The 16,797-nt window shown below is 44.0% G+C and overlaps 1 protein-coding gene across 7 annotated transcripts in view; it reads right to left on the reverse strand.

Annotated features, from left to right (window-relative positions):
- The window catches only part of pxylp1 (2-phosphoxylose phosphatase 1), a 274,822-nt gene that overhangs the window by 214,101 nt on the left and 43,924 nt on the right, over nucleotides 1-16,797 (reverse strand). For all 7 annotated transcript variants that reach the window (XM_070882368.1, XM_070882365.1, XM_070882367.1 and 4 more), the window contains exon 2: nucleotides 2,776-2,908. In XM_070882368.1, coding sequence (XP_070738469.1) covers nucleotides 2,776-2,866 — 91 coding nt within the window. In that variant the 5' untranslated portion in view covers nucleotides 2,867-2,908. The remainder of the gene's footprint in view (nucleotides 1-2,775; nucleotides 2,909-16,797) is intronic.

Raw genomic sequence — 16,797 nt, forward strand, 5'->3', positions numbered from 1 at the left:
ATTAATCTATCACAGACTCAAACCAACTAACAGTTAAGGCACCAAGTAAACAAGTTTAAACCGTGAATCTCGTAACTCCAGATTGTCGTGTGCCATTATTGTTATGTACGTTGCCAATTTGTGCCGAGTAAGGTCGCACAAAAAGCAATGAGATAATGACCAGTTAATCTGATTTGGTGGCGCTGTCTGAGTGATAAATGTTAGCCAGGACACCGAGAGAACACCCTGCTCTTCTTTAAATAGTGCTGTGGGATCTTTTACATTCACCTGAACAGGCAGGTAAGGCTCAATTTAGAATTTCACCTTAGAGATGACACTTCTGTCAATGAAGCACTCAGTCAATACAAGACGGAAGTGTCAACCAAAATTATGTACTCAAGTCCAGGAGTGGGGTTTAACTGGTAACCTTCTGAGTCAGAAGTACTATCACTGAGCCAAGCTGACACTAATATGGATGAGGTACTTACTGTGGGCAGAGTCTTGTCTCAAGTTGGAAGATTTACTATGGACCTCTTTAAAATAATCTAAATGTTTATATGAGCCTCACACATGCTATTGGCTAGCTTCATTTTTTGGCAACAAATTGCCATCGGATAAATGTGTCTGATGTGAATGGAGTACACAAGGTTGTGGCGGATTGTCTGACCCACACTTACTGCCTGTGAGGCTCTACGCCATGGACAAAGCCTTAGAACTATTTTGTACTGAAATCTAGCATTATCCCTCTGCTGGAAAGTAGAGCAGGGAAAGCCACCTTCTAATTCATTATGATCGCAATCACCACAGATATAAAATTCAAGTAAATTTGTCTTATCTGCAAGCTTGAAGGCACTCATGCTGTGTCACCCAGAATGAATACAAAGTGCAAGTGCATATGAGTCTTTACACAAATGAATTATGTTTCCCAATTCAGTTAAAAAGACTTTTTGAATTTCTAGCCAGTCGAATGATATATAGAATGAACAAGTCTTCCACTTACAACCAAATAGATTCAGAACTGAAAGTCCCACGAGGTCAAAAATTACAACCCTCAGGCGCACTCGCACTGCAGGTCTGGTAGGAGAGCACCGGAAGGGCCAGAATTTAGGCTTTGTAAGGCACAGAGCCTCTGCCCACCTTTTACAAGGCTAATGGTACAAGAGGTGGTGGGACTCCCAATGTCAAACATTCCAGCATCCCCAGCAGGAAAATACAAGGTGGAGATCAGGGGTAGTATGCCCAGAATAAGGAGGCATATCAGCTTCAGGAATGGAGGTTATGGGGCCCATCTTGTGGGTGAAAGCCTGGGATGTGGCCTGGACATCCTGATATTATTTCAATAGTGTGATTATTTTAGCCCCCTTTGACTGAAACTTTCTTTGTGTGTGCCAGGATGAAAAAGTGAGCTGATGTTGATTTTGTTTTGTTTCACTAGATTATTTGCGGGGAGGGAGACCAGTGTGCCCTTTCCTAGAACCTCAGATCTCAGCTTTTACATATGCAAAAGAGGCAATTCCGAGCCCAGGCAGACAATGGCCCACAGTATTTTTGTGGAACCAGGAGGAGCACTCCTGCTCCTTGTAGCTCCACAAAAATATAAGTTTTGAAAAAGTTCTGTGGCCATTTTTGAGCGGCCTCCAGCGGTCCCTTTAAGAACTGGCTGGGCCACTGAAGATCTGGTATGACTGAGCAGAGCTGAAATGCACAAGCTCCGCCCATTTGTACCAGAATTTCATAACCAGCATAGGACCCCAATTTGCATAGTAAAGCATCCTTACACCTGTTCCAGGTAAGCGGGTTGCTCACCCGTTCACAAGTCAGTCTCAATATGGCATCAGGTGGGTTTTGGGCACTAATAGAGCAACCGAGGTGTCCCTCACCCCCTGCATTTTCAACTCCTGGCCAGCTGTTTATCAGGTACAAAACCGATGGCCATGAGTTTAATTTCAGTTCCCCCCCCGCCACCTCTGCTCCTGTTATGTTTTCTGGAGATAGATCAGACAAAAGGCTTTCTTTTGACTTCCAACTCGATGGAAACATTTCAATATATGTTCCGCTAACACCAGAATTAATATAAGATGACACCGATTGAATTCACGTCAGCAGTAACTAAGACTTCCTCATTCAAAATTTAAAAAGATGATCATATTTCTTACAAAAGGAATTCACCATTACAGATTTTTCCTCAGCATATGTATGTTTACAGATTGTAGGTATACTATTTGACAAATGTTTGTTGTCACTATTTAATAAAAGCCTGATTTAAGATCATATCTCCCGTTTTAAAATTAGTTTGATAGCATAATAGCACTAGATTACATTTAATCCAGAAAGGAGATTACTGCAAATACGTTAATTGTTAATCCTTGGTTCACCCAACTCTGTAGGGACTGATCATTGAAAATGTACTCTCTTGGATTGTAATAGACAAAGTCTGCTTACAGGAAATATAGCTGAACTATTGATACAGAAAACAGCCCAATACAAATCTTAAATTGTACTCATTATTATGCAGCTTTGTGTGGCTTTTTTTACACTTTAAGAGAGTTTAAAATTTGAAAATAATGAAGAGTGAAATAAAATTGGGATCAAAAAATATTTTTTAAATGAACTGAAAACTGCTTCAATAATCTCCTTTGTTAATCAGTGGTGGTGGTTATAGGCTTCAGACACATGGCACACTGGCAGTAAAGAAAGGCTGTTTTCAGAGTGTGCTTTTTACTTCAATGTCTTGCATCAGCAGTGCTAGATGATTTTCTTATCAATCAGAAGTAAATCAGTGGGAGCTGTACTTACAGAACTGCAGGCTGAGGCTCAGGACAGCCAGCAGGGCAGCCACAGCCAGCAGGAATAGGAACCGGCTTCGGAAAAACATTGTCACACACATTTTCACACTCCCATTATGACTGGACCTCCAACTCACTCTCCCCTGTGAAAGCAAATACAATAATACAATCAGGAAAGAATGAAGATATCAATTCCAACATAAGACAGCCTAATTGCTGCACTGGGAAGAACTTAAAGCATGAAGAATGAAGCTTCGGTTGCTATGGCAATTTGCCTTCCTTTTGAAAAGGTATTCGATTCTGATTAATAGCTTACATTTCCTCCTGGACAATATCTAGATACTATTAGTCATAAGATCAAACAGTTCTATTGAAATGAGTGTAGATGCACATATTTAGCAAAGTCTTGTAAATATTGCTTAGTCCTAGTATCCTAATCAGCTTACATTGAAAAGAAAAGGTTACTATTTAAAGAATAATTACAAACTGAATAGAAATTACTGATATTTTTTCCCCCTCCATTGCTATCAGATCTGCACACTTCTAATTCTCTAAAACATAGTCAGATAATGAAATGATACAAATATTTAGGAGGTGGTACTCAGTAAGATAATAGGACTAAAGGCAAAAAAATTCCCTGGACCTGATGGCTTGCATCCTAGGGTCTTAAGAGAAGTAGCGGCAGGGATTGTGGATGCATTGGTTGTAATTTACCAAAATTCCCTGGATTCTGGGGAGGTCCCAGCAGATTGGAAAACTGCAAATGTAACGCCCCTATTTAAAAAAGGAGGCAGACAAAAAGCAGGACACTATAGATCAGTTAGCCTAACATCTGTGGTTCGGAAAATGTTAGAGTCCATTACTAAAGAAGCAGTAGCAGGACATTTAGAAAAGCATAACTCGGTCAGGCAGAGTCAGCATGGATTTACGAAGGGGAAGTCATGTTTGATAATTTTGCTGGTGTTCTTTGAGGATGTAACGAACAGGGTGGATAAAGGGGAACCAGTGGATGTGGTGTATTTGGACTTCCAGAAGGCATTTGACAAAGTGTCACATAAAAGGTTGTTGCACAAGATAAAAGTTCACGGGGTTGGGGGTAATATATTAGCATGGATAGAGGATTGGCTAACTAACAGAAAACAGAGTCAGGATAAATGGTTCATTCTCTGGTTGGCAACCAGTAACTCTTGGGGTGCCGCTGGCATCGGTGTTGGGACCCCAACTATTTACAATCTATAATAACGACTTGGAAGAAGGGACTGAGTGTAACGTAGCCAAGTTTGCTGAAGATACAAAGATGGGAGGAAAAGCAATGTGTGAGGAGGACACATTGTGCATGAATCCCAAAAAGTTAGTTTGCAGGTGCAGCAGGTAATCAGAAAGGCGAATGGAATGTTGGCCTTCATTGCAAGAGGGATGGAGTACAAAAGCAGGGAGGTCCTGCTGCAACTGTACATGGTATTGGTGAGGCCGCACCTGGAGTACTGCGTGCAGTTTTGGTCACCTTACTTAAGGAAGGATATACTAGCCTTGGAGGGGGTTCAGAGACGATTCACTAGGCTGATTCCGGAGATGAGGGGGCTACCTTATGATGATAGATTGAATAGACTGGGTCTTTACTCGTTGGAGTTCAGAAGGATGAGGGGTGATCTTATAGAAACATTTAAAATAATGAAAGGGATAGACAAGATGGAGGCAGAGAGGTTGTTTCCACTGGTCGGGGAGACTAGAACTAGGGGGCACAGCCTCAAAATACGGGGGAGTCAATTTAAAACTGAGTTGAGAAGGAATTTCTTCTCCCAGAGGGTTGTGAATCTGTGGAATTCTCTGCCCAAGGAAGCAGTTGAGGCTAGCTCATTGAATGTATTCAAATTACAGATAGATAGATTTTTAACCAATAAGGGAATTAAGGGTTGTGGGGAGCGGGCGGGTAAGTGGATCTGAGTCCACGGCCAGATCAGCCATGATCTTTTTGAATGGCGGAGCAGGTTCGAGGGGCTAGATGGCCTACTCCTATTCCTAATTCTTATGTTCTTATGACACAAAAAATCTGCAAAAGGACATAGACAGGCTAAGTGAGTGGGCAAAAATTTGGCAGATGGAGTGTAATGTTGGAAAGTGTGAGGTCATGCACTTTGGCAGAAAAAATCAAAGAGAAAGTTATTATGTAAAAGGAGAAAGATTACAAAGTGTCGCAGTACAGCACACAAAAGGATAGTATGCAGGTACAGCAAGTGATCAGGAAGGCCAATGGTATCTTGGCCTTTATTGCAAAGGGGATGGAGTATAAAAGCAGGGAAGTCTTGCTACAGCTATACAAGGTATTAGTGAGACGACACCTGGAATAATGCGTGCAGTTTTGGTTTCCGTATTTACAAAAGGATATACTTGTTTTGGAGGCAGTTCAGAGAAGGTTCACTAGGTTGATTCCGGAGATGAGGGGGTTGACTTATGAGGAAAGGTTGAGTAGGCTGGGTCTCTACTCATTGGAATTCAGAAGAATGAGAGGTGATCTTATCGAAACGTATAAGATTATGAGGGGACTTGACAAGATGGATGCAGAGAGGATGTTTCCACTGATGGGGGAAGACTAGAACTAGAGGGCATGATCTTAGAATAAGGAGCCGCCCGTTTAAAACAGAGATGAGGAGGAATTTCTTCTCTAAGACGGTTGTAAATCTGTGGAATTCGCTGCCTCAGAGAGCTGTGGAAGCTGGGACATTGAATAAATTTAAGACAGAAATAGACAGTTTCTTAAACGATAAAGGGATAAGAGGTTATGGGGAGCAGGCGGGGAAGCGGAGCTGAGTCCATGATCAGATCAGCCATGATCTTATTGAATGGCGGTGCAGGCTCGAGGGCTGCATGGCCTACTCCTGTTCCTATTTCTTATGTTCTAACTGATAGTTACCAGACAGACAAGGCAGACAATGCACAATTCAGTACCAGACAGTTGGCATACATCAGGCAGAAAAACACTCATTTACAACCACATTTTTGAACTGGTAAAACAACAAAAGGGGCATGCAACACACTGCACATTATCAAAATATTCTTCTGTAAATGGCAACTTGAAAGATAAGGTTTAAAAGAACCAATGAAAATATTATTCGATTAACAATGATATATGTTCACTGTTACTTTGCATACACAATAGGTTTGGGATTCTGATGTACTGATTCTATTTATGGGCTCCTATGTTAAATGTTAAGGAGGTCATTATTGATCTTTAGACAAAATAGAGATGTTGATGCAGTCATAATGTTATTATGCTTAGTGAATGAGTTCTGATATTGTAGTCATTAAATGTGCTGGTGATATTTAATGGCAAAAGACCAACATTTATTTTTATAATAGTCATGGGCTATCTAGTTTGGGTATTGGGGATTGTTTCCAAAATTTCTAAATTAAATGTCATCTGCTCACACAATTGTACATCATTTCTTTTTCCTCATTATCCCTCTTCAATGGATGTCAAAGTAAAAATAGTGGGCTACACATGGGATCAGTTTGGTTGTTCAAAATAGAGTTCAATGGCAAAAAACAGTAGAAGACCTATACTCCACAAGGCGTAATAAGGTTGAATGATGATGATAATGGCTACTCTTCTCCTGAAGGCAGTGATGCATGCTACAATTACATATGCAGCAGAAGTATTCTTCCTATGCCTCATCCAAGTAGCTATTCTTCACGTATGAACCTAAGCAATACGTTTTGGCAATTTTATCTTTAAACAAACATTTATTTCAAATAAAACTTACAATTAATGGTCCTAACAACACTTAGGGCTCCCCTGATGGCTTGGTTGGTTAAAGCTATGAATAGCTGTGCCATTCCTGAAAGATTCCAAGTTATATCATCAGCCTGTGCTGAGTGAGCTGATCTCAATCAGGGGACAGCAGGAGTAGCTCAGTGCCTCCTGGTTTATGAATGGAACATTGATAAGGGTTCCTACTCCTGCTCTCTAATCAAAGATACATTGTGGGATGCCTGCTGACATATACTATCTAAACTCACATATGAAAAATGGCCAGCTAGGTGAGGTATCCAAGACTGCCAAGCAGCTGCGATACTGTATCCCAGCAAGAAGTCAATGCCTTCGAAAGAATTGGAGACCACCAACTGATGAGAAAGGGAAGTGAAGAAAATTTCATGCATTTATACTCCCTAGTAACTTGGCAGGTAAATGTAGTGCTAAAAAACAAAGAGCAAATCCAGCAACCAGGTTCAATCTCAGTCTGCAATATCTTAATTAATCTCTGCTGGGTCAGCAATTAGGATGGCTCCCATGGGGTGGAGAAGCGAGTTTTCCCACAGCTATGACTTCTGTCTGAAAAGGTGTGTGTCTGTGCGCACTCACTAATCAAACTGCTTTGCAATCTGAGCACAGACACAAAGACGAGCCCAATTCAGGTGAGGCACTAGAAAGTTGCTGATGCTCATTGAGCTACACGCCAATAAAAGTCAGTGGCTTCAGGAGAGAAAAATGGCAAAAACAATAAAAGGTTGTCCATTATTACATGCAACATTACAGACACAGAAACCAAAAAGTAAAAAATAATATATACAATGATACAGTTGAGATAGGCCACGAGTAAGGTCAGATATAGGTGATTTCACCCATGTCTATAAGCAGGATACATTCTGTGGCATCACACAACTTACTGAGCTTCCTGATGGCCTGAAGCTACTTATTCAGACCAAATTAGTAGCACGTTATTCAACCTTGGTTGGAAAGGGAATTCCTTTCTCTAGATTAAAAGCACTTGCGGCAATTGTAGAAGCCGTACTATTGTCTGTACTGCTCTGTGTTGTGTATGCAATAACTGTTAGACTGAGTACTGTTTAATTCCAAGAAGTATGACCTTGGCTCTGCTTTATTAAGGCCCAAAGTGACTAATATACAAACTGGCTGGCCTTTTATACTTGGGCTGCACACACGTCATCTAGTGGCTAGTGATCCCAAAAGTAAATACATGACAATACCCCTCTCTGAGATATTACAAATTGAGATAGTCTGGTGTTTTACGCTCCCGGGTTGACTGTCTCAGTTCAACTCCAGCCTTGGGTGAGTGTTCTGTTGTGGCTGGTGGCTGGGTGGCTGACCTGGTGGGAGTGGCAATGGCCATGTTAGGGACTGAAAGTCCCAATTCACTGATTACCACTGAGTCCTCTGATGACTGGGGGTAGGTTGGTTGGTCATCGATTGTCTCTTCCTCCGAATGTTCCGGTTCATCTGTGTGTCGCAGCTTTGTCTGATCCATATGTTTCCAGCATGTTTGCCCATTTTTGAGCTTGACAATAAATACTGTTGCCCTCCTTGGCCATGACAGTACCAGCGATCCACTTGGGACACTGACCATAATTCAGAACATCTACAGGATCATTTACAGAAATATCGCGTGACACAGCTGCGCGATCGTGATACCCTTGCTGACTTTTTCTTCCATATTCAACATGATTATTCAAGTCAGGGTGTACAAGAGATAGGTTGGTCTTAAGACCTCTTTCATCATTAGTTCAGCAGGCGAGACCCCGGTAAGCGTGTGTAGTCTTGTCCTGTAACTCAGCAGTATGCATGACAGGCGGGTCTGCAGTGACCCTTGGATTACTCGCTTCATACTCTGCTTTATGATTTGGACAGCACATTCTGCTTGCCCATTGGATGCAGGTTTGAACAGTGCTGACCTTACATGTTTGATACCATTGAGTTTCATGAACTCTTGAAACTCCTGACTGGTGAAACACGATCCGTTGTCGCTAACAACGATGTCAGGCAGACCATGTGTCGCGAACATGACACTGAGATTCTCAATGGTAGCTGTGGGTGTGTTGGGTGACATGATTATACACTCTATCCACTTCGAATATGCATCCACCACAACTAAAAACATCTTCCCCAGGAAGGGAACTGCAAAGTCTATGTGGATCCTGGACCATGGTTTGGACGGCTACGGCCACGGACTCAGCAGCGATTCCGCTGGTACTTTGCTGAGCTGCATGTAAGTGTTGCACTGATACACACATGATTCCAGCTCAGAGTCAATTCCCGGCCTCCATACATGAGACCTGGCGATGGCTTTCATTATTACAATGCCGGGATGTGTGCTATGTAGCTCACGTACAAATTTCTCTCTCCCTCTTTCTTGCGCATAACAACACGATTGCCCCACAGTATACAATCCGACTGAATAGACAGTTTGTCTTTGCGATGAATGTAAGGTTTGGTCTCCTCGCACATTTGCTTGGGTATGGCAGACCAATCACATTTGAGGATGCAACTCTTCACCACTGATAAAATCGGGTCCTGGCTGGTCCAGGTCTTAACTTGTTGAGCTGTGACAGGGGTTCCTTCACTCTCAAAAGCAAGCATTACTAACAATAGGTCCACCGGTTGTGGTTTTTCCACCTCCGGTGTGGGCAACGGCAGACGGCTCAAAGTATCGGCACAATTCTCGGTGCCAGGTCTATGACGAATGACATAATCATAAGCGGATAATGTCAGCATCCACCTCTGGATGTGGGATGAAGCATCGGTATTGATACCTTTGTTTTTCAGAGAACAGTGAAATGAGCGGCTTGTGATCTGTCTCCAGTTCAAACCGAAGATCAAACTGGTACTGATGCATCGTTTTTACCCCATACACACAGGCTAGTGCTTCTTTCTCTACCATGCTGTAGGCTCTTTCCGCTTTAGACAAACTTTTTGAAGCATATGCGACTGGTTGAAGTTTATCCGACTTATTAGCTTGTTGGAGTACGCAACCAATTCCATATGACAAAGCATCACAGGCCAATACTAAACATTTACATGGGTCATAATGTACCAGCTGCTTGTTGGAGCAAAGCAGATTAGTGGCTTTCTCAAAAGCTCTGTCTTGAGACGCACCCCACACCCAGTTACCGTCTTTTCTTAGCAGCATGTGCAGTGATTCTAATAAGGTGCTCAATTTTGGTAGGAAGTTACTGAATTAGTTGAGTAGACCCAGGAACGAACGCAGCTCCGTCACATTCTGCAGCTTGGGTGCATTCTTGATGGCCTTGGTTTTCACGTCCGTGGGCCTGATGCCATCAACAGCAATTTTCCTCCCTTGGAATTCAACCTCTGCTGCCATGAAGACGCACTTCGAACGTTTCAGTCTGAGTCCCACTTTGTCCAGACGATGTAGAACCTCTTCCAGATTGTTCAGATGTTCCTCGGAATCACGACCTGTGATCAGGATGTCATCTTGGAACACAACGGTTCTGGGAACGGACTTCAGTAGACTCTCCATGTTCCTCTGAAATATTGCTGTAGCCGAGCGAATTCCAAAAGGACACCTGTGATAAATAAACAGTCCTTTATGCGTGTTAATGCACATAAGTCTCTTCGACATCTCGACCAGCTCCTGTGTCATCTAGGCCGAGGTCAAGTCCAGTTTGGTGAATGACTTCCCTCCGGCTAGCATTGCAAACAAGTCATCAGCCTTCAGTAATGGGTACTGATCCTGTTTCGAAACCCTGTTGATCATAGCCTTGTAGTCTCCACAGATTTTGACTGTGCCATCACTTTACAGCACAGGAACAATGGGGCTGACTGATTCATTAAATTCAACCGGTGATGTGATCCCTTCATGCCGGAGTCTGTCCAGTTCGATTTCGACCTTCTCCCTCATCATATATGGAACTGCCCAAGCTGTATGATGGACGGGTCTGCACCTTGGCTCCCGTGAAGTTGGTTCGAACAGCAAGGGGAACTTGCTCAGTACTTGGACACATGGATCTTTCTCCGACGACATTGCTTTGATGTCGTTCCAATCGCATCTGATTTTTTCAAGCCAGTTCCTGCCGAACAGCATTGGGCCATTGCCTAGGACAATCCATAACGATAACTCATGAACTGCACTGTCATACAACACTTTAATTGTGGCACTGCCAATCACCGTTATGAGTTCTTTGGTGAATGTGCGCAACTTGACATTGACTGGGCTCAGCCTGGGCCTCACAGCCTTAATATCCCACAGCTTGTTGAATGCCCTCTGGCTCATTATCGATTGACTCGCCCCGTGTCCAGTTCTATCGATACCAGTACCCCATTAAATTTCACGTTGTTCATTATCGGTTTGCTCTTAGTTATAAACGAGTACAGTCCATACACTTCCTCCTCTGGTATCTCGGATTGCGCATCCCAATCCGCGCTTGTCTGACCATGATGTTTCGCAGCTCGCTTGCTTATCTGCGGACACTTGCACTGGAGCTGCCCCACGCTCAGACAGCCTTTGCAACTATATTGCTTAAATCGGCATTGCTGGTGCCGGTGATTTCCCCCACAAAGCCAACATGGAGAAATCAGGTGCATTCCCGCTGGCGGATTTTGGGCAGCCACAAGTTTCGCGTATGCAGTCGGGTAGGCCCTGCCATGTGCCGCTCTGCCGAATGCCCAATCAATCATATTTACAGTACTTGCCGAGTTTTGATTTTTCACTGATATCTGCTTTAGACTTCTATCCATCGTTTTGGTCTCCTAACCTGAGGAAGGACATTCTTGCTATTGAGGGAGTGCAGCGAAGGTTCACCAGACTGATTCCCGGGATGGCGGGACTGACCTATCAAGAAAGACTGGATCAACTGGGCTTGTATTCACTGGAGTTCAGAAGAATGAGAGGGGACCTCATAGAAACATTTAAAATTCTGACGGGGTTAGACAGGTTAGATGCAGGAAGAATGTTCCCAATGTTGGGGAAGTCCAGAACCAGAGGTCACAGTCTAAGGATAAGGGATAAGCCATTTAGGACCGAGATGCGGAGGAACTTCTTCACCCAGAGAGTGGTGAACCTGTGGAATTCTCTACCACAGAAAGTTGTTGAGGCCAATTCACTAAATATATTCAAAAAGGAGTTAGATGAGGTCCTTACTACTAGGGGGATCAAGGGGTATGGCGAGAAAGCAGGAATGGGGTACTGAAGTTGAATGTTCAGCCATGAACTCATTGAATGGCGGTGCAGGCTAGAAGGGCCAAATGGCCTACTCCTGCACCTATTTTCTATGTTTCTATGTTTCTATGTCATGCATGACTGAGCGATCGTGATGGTCCTGTTCAAGGCCAACGTCTCCACCACAGTAGTTTATGCAGGATCACCTCGTGGTTGATGCCGATTACAAAGAAGTCCCGCAGCATGTCTGCCAACACAGCCCCGAAATTACACGGTCCCACTAGACGTCTCAGGACGGAATCGAATTCCGCCCTCTGAGCGAACGAGTGTGTAAAATCTGTATCTCGAGATAATGATGCCTTCGTCTGGCTTAAGGTGGTCCTGTACCAGTGTACACAATTCTTCATACGTCTTCTCTGTTGGACTCACAGGCAGGAGTAGATTCTTTATCAGACCATAAATTTTTGGACTGCAAGTCGTGAGGAACACCGCCCGGGACCGATCTGCATCGCCGACCTCCTCCATTTTGTTGGCAACGAAGAACTGGCTCAAAACAGCTCACAAAGTCTGCCAAAACTTCTCCTTCCACGAATCGCTCCAACAATCCAATTGTATTCATTTTTGCATGCAAAGGTTCTTGTTGCCTCGTCACCAAATGTTGTGTGTGCAATAACTGTTAGAATGAGTACTGTTTAACTCCAAGAGGTACGACCTTGGCTCTGCTTTATTAAAGCCCAAAGTGACTGTTATACAAAATGGCTGTCCTTTTATACTTGGGCTGCACACACGTGCGTGCAGCCCAATGACCTCCAACAGTGACGCCATCTAGTGGCTAATGATCCCAAAAGTACATACATGGCTCTCTGCAACACACCAGATGGTATATATAACCACTGAGTCATCAGTGGAGCCTAAACCTTTGATTCTTATTCTTAATTCATAATGGTTGAGCCAAAGCAAGCAGGTGTATGTCAGGGGAGCCAAGAACAATGTGATATAAATCCAAAGTTCTACTCCTCTCCTCTCGCCACAGATCTTACAAGTTTTACATACTAGAGATGAGAAACTTCAGTTATGTGGAGAGACTAGAGAAGCTGGGACTGTTCTCCATAGAAAAGAGAATGCGAAGGGGAGATTTAATACAGGTGTTCAAAATTATGAAGGGTTTTGATGGAGCAAATAAAGAGAAACTGTTTCCACTGACTGGAGGGTCGGTAATCAGAGGACAGATTTAAGGTAATTGGCAAAATAACCAGAGGAAAGATGAAGAGAATTTGTTTTTTTACGCAGTGTGTTGTTGTGATCTGGAATGCACGGCCTGAAAGGGTGGTGGAAGCAGATTCAATAATAACTTTCAAAAGAGAATTGGATAAATACTTGAAGGGGAAATTTTTGCAGAGCTATGGGAAAAGAGCAGGGGAGTAGGACTAATTTGATAGTTCTTACAAAGAGCCAGCATATGCATGATGGGCCAAATGACTTTCTTCTGTACTGGTGTCAAATTTTGTCTGATAGCATTCCTGTGAAGCGCCTCAGCACATTTTACTATGTTAAAGGCACTATATAAATATAAGTTGTTGTTCTATGGGGCCCAAATTTGGCCCACCCGTTTTTTCGGCGCACTCACCGGAGATGCGCCAACTTCCTAGGGTGAAAACAGCGCCGAAAAGATCGCCCCGGATTCTAGCCATTCTGTGGCCTCTCCCTTGGCTTGGCGTGGCGTGATCTGTCCATTAGGGGGCGGAGCTAGGGCACTGCACAAAAAATAGTGCCGGCAGCTCAACGCATGCGCACTGGAGGTTTCGCGCATGTGCAGTAGCTCCTGCCCCCAGCCGGAGGTCCCTCGGAGAAGTCTCTCGGAGAAGTCCAGTCCTCAGAGAAGTCTCTCAGAGAAGTCCCTCGGAAAAGTCCCTCGGAAAAGTCCCTCGGAGAAGTCCTCAGAAAAGTCCCTCGGAGAAGTCCAGTCCTCAGAGAAGTCCCTCGGAAAAGTCCCTCAGAAAAGTCCCTCAGAAAAGTCCCTCGGAGAAGTCCTCAGAAAAGTCTCTCAGCGAAGTCCAGTCCTCAGAGATGTCCCTCAGAGAAGTCCCTCAGAGAAGTCCCTTGGAGAAGTCCAGTCCTCTGGGAAGTCCAGTCCTCAGAGAAGTCCCTCAGAGAAGACCCTTGGAGAAATCCAGTCCTCGGAGAAGTCCTCGGAGAATTCTAGTCCTCGGAGAAGTTCCTCGGAGAAGTCCAATCCTCGGAGAAGTCCAGTCCTTGGAGAAGTCCCTTGGAGAAATCCAGTGCTCGGAGAAGTCCCTCAGAAAAGTCCCTCAGAGAAGTCCAGTCCTCGGAGAAGTCCCTTGGAGAAGGCCTCGGAGAGCCGTTGGAGAGTCCTCGGAGAGTCGGAGAGTCGGAGAGTCCTCGGGAGAATCCTCGGGAGAGACCTCGAGAGAGAGTCGGAGTCCTAGAGAGAGAGAGAGAGAGAGAGAGAGAGAGAGAGAGAGAGAGCGAGAGAGAGAGCGAGAGAGCAAGAGAAAGATAGAGTCGGAGTCGGAGAGAGAATCGGAGTCGGAGAGGAGTTGGAGTCGGCCCGCTGACTTCCCGGGCCGAGTTAGGAAGGTAGGACTTAAGTTTTATTTTTTATTCATTATTGATGGTTTTTATGTTTCTTAAATGTTGCTGTGAAGGTGTTTAGTGCTTTGCAAGGTCCTCTCCGCTTCCCTTCCCCCCCGCCTCCCCCCCATCTCTGGCTGATTTCTCAACTCTTCGCAAGGGTTTTCTGTGCGGCCACAAGTGGCCACATATGCTGGCCTAAGTTATTTTGGAGCAACTATTAGCTGTCCAAACTGGCTTAAATGGCCAAAACGGGTGTAGGTGGCTGGTAACGCCTCCTTTTGAAAAAAAAACTAAACTAAAAAAAATCCTAACTAACTCACTTACACTGGTGTAAATTAAATGTGCAGAATGGAGATTTTTAAGATACTCCAGAAAAATCAAGTTGCTCCAAAAAAAAACGGAGCAACTCCTGGGCAAATTTGGACACATGATTCTATACAAATCTTGACTGACTTCATTTCACACCTGCTGTTTCTCTTACATTCTCAAGGCTAGCAAAATGCAAGGGTTTGCTCTGATTTCTGGACTAAACATTTTATTGAATTTAAGGGACTTAATTAATGATGCAGCCAAGACATGTTGGAAGGCGGAATGGTTCTTAATTTTCTAATTGCCAAATAGATGCCAGCAAATTATAATTATATCCCCATAGAAATATTGTAGTGTCTGACCGACAGCCATACTGTTATTTAGCTTACACTTCACAATGTCTTTATTTTTCTTTAAAAAAATACTTGATATTTATATTGTGTTTAATTTGATAGCAAACTGAAAGCATTATTGATATTGTTCGCTGTCTCCTATCATCTGTATTTCAATCTTATGTGCCTCACCCCAATTTATTGCGCACTACTTTCAAGAAATTATCCAATTTGTATAATATAATGCATACATTGTAAAATATAATGTCCAGGAGATTGGTAATGTTACTTTGAGAATGTTCTACGATTGTTGCATCCCATATAGTTGCTTTATAAATAATGGACAAGCTTTGATAAAAACAACTCTAAAACATGAAATAAAAACATTCAACCTTCACAACTTGAAGCTTCTGTGTAATTTATTTATTAATATGTATTTATAAACAATGCACACACACAAGTTCTGAGGAAAATCATGTTGCAGCATATATATGAAACACATATTCCAAATAATTTTGGAAATTTCCCATTGGTGTATATAGTTGTGTCATTTCTCCATTTACAAAATTGTGGACCAGAAACACATCTGTCTAGAAATTGTCACAAGGCATGATCCCTGCGTCGGAATGGGTGGGCCCCCAGTATTGGGCCTCGAGCCTCATTTACATGAGGTCGGCAAACTGCAGATACCTGCTGGGCATTCCTAGGCAGCTCACCGGTGAAGATGGTTTAAATTGTGGCCTGCTGCATTGCCAGCCCTCAGGTAGGTCCTGAGCAAGCAAGGGTGCAACTGAGAGAGGGTGGCGAGTGATCGGGAGGGTGGGTGGTGACCAGGAGCGGGGGGGGTGGGGGGCAGTGGAGCGGTGAAGCAATCGTGAGGGAGGCGCTCGCCTGAATGGTGAGGCCTGAGCTCAAATATTGGAGGTGCCTCGGATCTCATTTACACTGAGTCTTCATTTTGTGATCACTGTCCCCAGGGGTGCTAGAACCTCCATTTGGAGGACATTTTCTGGGTCCTTAACGAATACCAGGTTAAAATAAGCATTGTCTCTTGTGGATTCCTTGACACACTGGGTCAAGAAGCAGTCATGCGCTACATCTACCTACTCTGAATCTAAACCACCTAGGTTTTCCTTGTTTGTCATCATCATAGGCAGTCCCTCAAAATCGAGGAAGACTTGCTTCCACTCTAAAAGTGAGTTCTCAGGTGACTGTACAGTCCAATAGAGGGACAGACAGTAGTTGAAGGAAAGGATAAGTGGGGAGCCTGGTTTGCCGCACGTTCCTTCCACTGTCTGCGATTCGTTTCTGCATGCTCTCAGCGAAGAGACTCGAGGTGCTCAGTGCCCTCCCGGATGCTCTTCCTCCACTTAGGGCCGTCTTGGGCCAGGGATTCCTAGGTGCCGGTGGGGATGTTGCACTATATCAAGGAGGCTTTAATAAGGGTGTCCTTGAAACGTTTCCTCTGCCCACCTGAGGCTCACTTGCCATATAGGAGTTCCGAGTATAGAGTTTGCTTTCAGAGTCTCGTGTCGGGCATGCGGACAATGTGACCTGCCCAATGGAGTTGGTCGAGTGTGGTCAGTGCTTTGATGCTGGGGATTGTTTGACATTAGCGGTGGCAGTCTTCTTATCCTCTTTCTCAATTCAACATGGGACTCTTCTCTCCTCAGTTCATTTAGGCACTCTCACCAGTCCATGCTGGAACCCTTACCCCTATGCTCCCTCAATTCAAGTGGGCATTCTTCTTCTCCACATCCCAAGCTTTATGCTGGCGCTCCCTTTCCCACCTCCACTCAGTACACACTGATACTCTCCTCTCCTCCCCCCTCAGTGCTACTCCAAACATTTGGGTCTTGATGTTGCTTCAGGGTTGCAGCATAC

Source organism: Pristiophorus japonicus, chromosome 6 (assembly GCF_044704955.1).
Source record: "Pristiophorus japonicus isolate sPriJap1 chromosome 6, sPriJap1.hap1, whole genome shotgun sequence".
NCBI classification, from domain to species: domain Eukaryota; kingdom Metazoa; phylum Chordata; class Chondrichthyes; family Pristiophoridae; genus Pristiophorus; species Pristiophorus japonicus.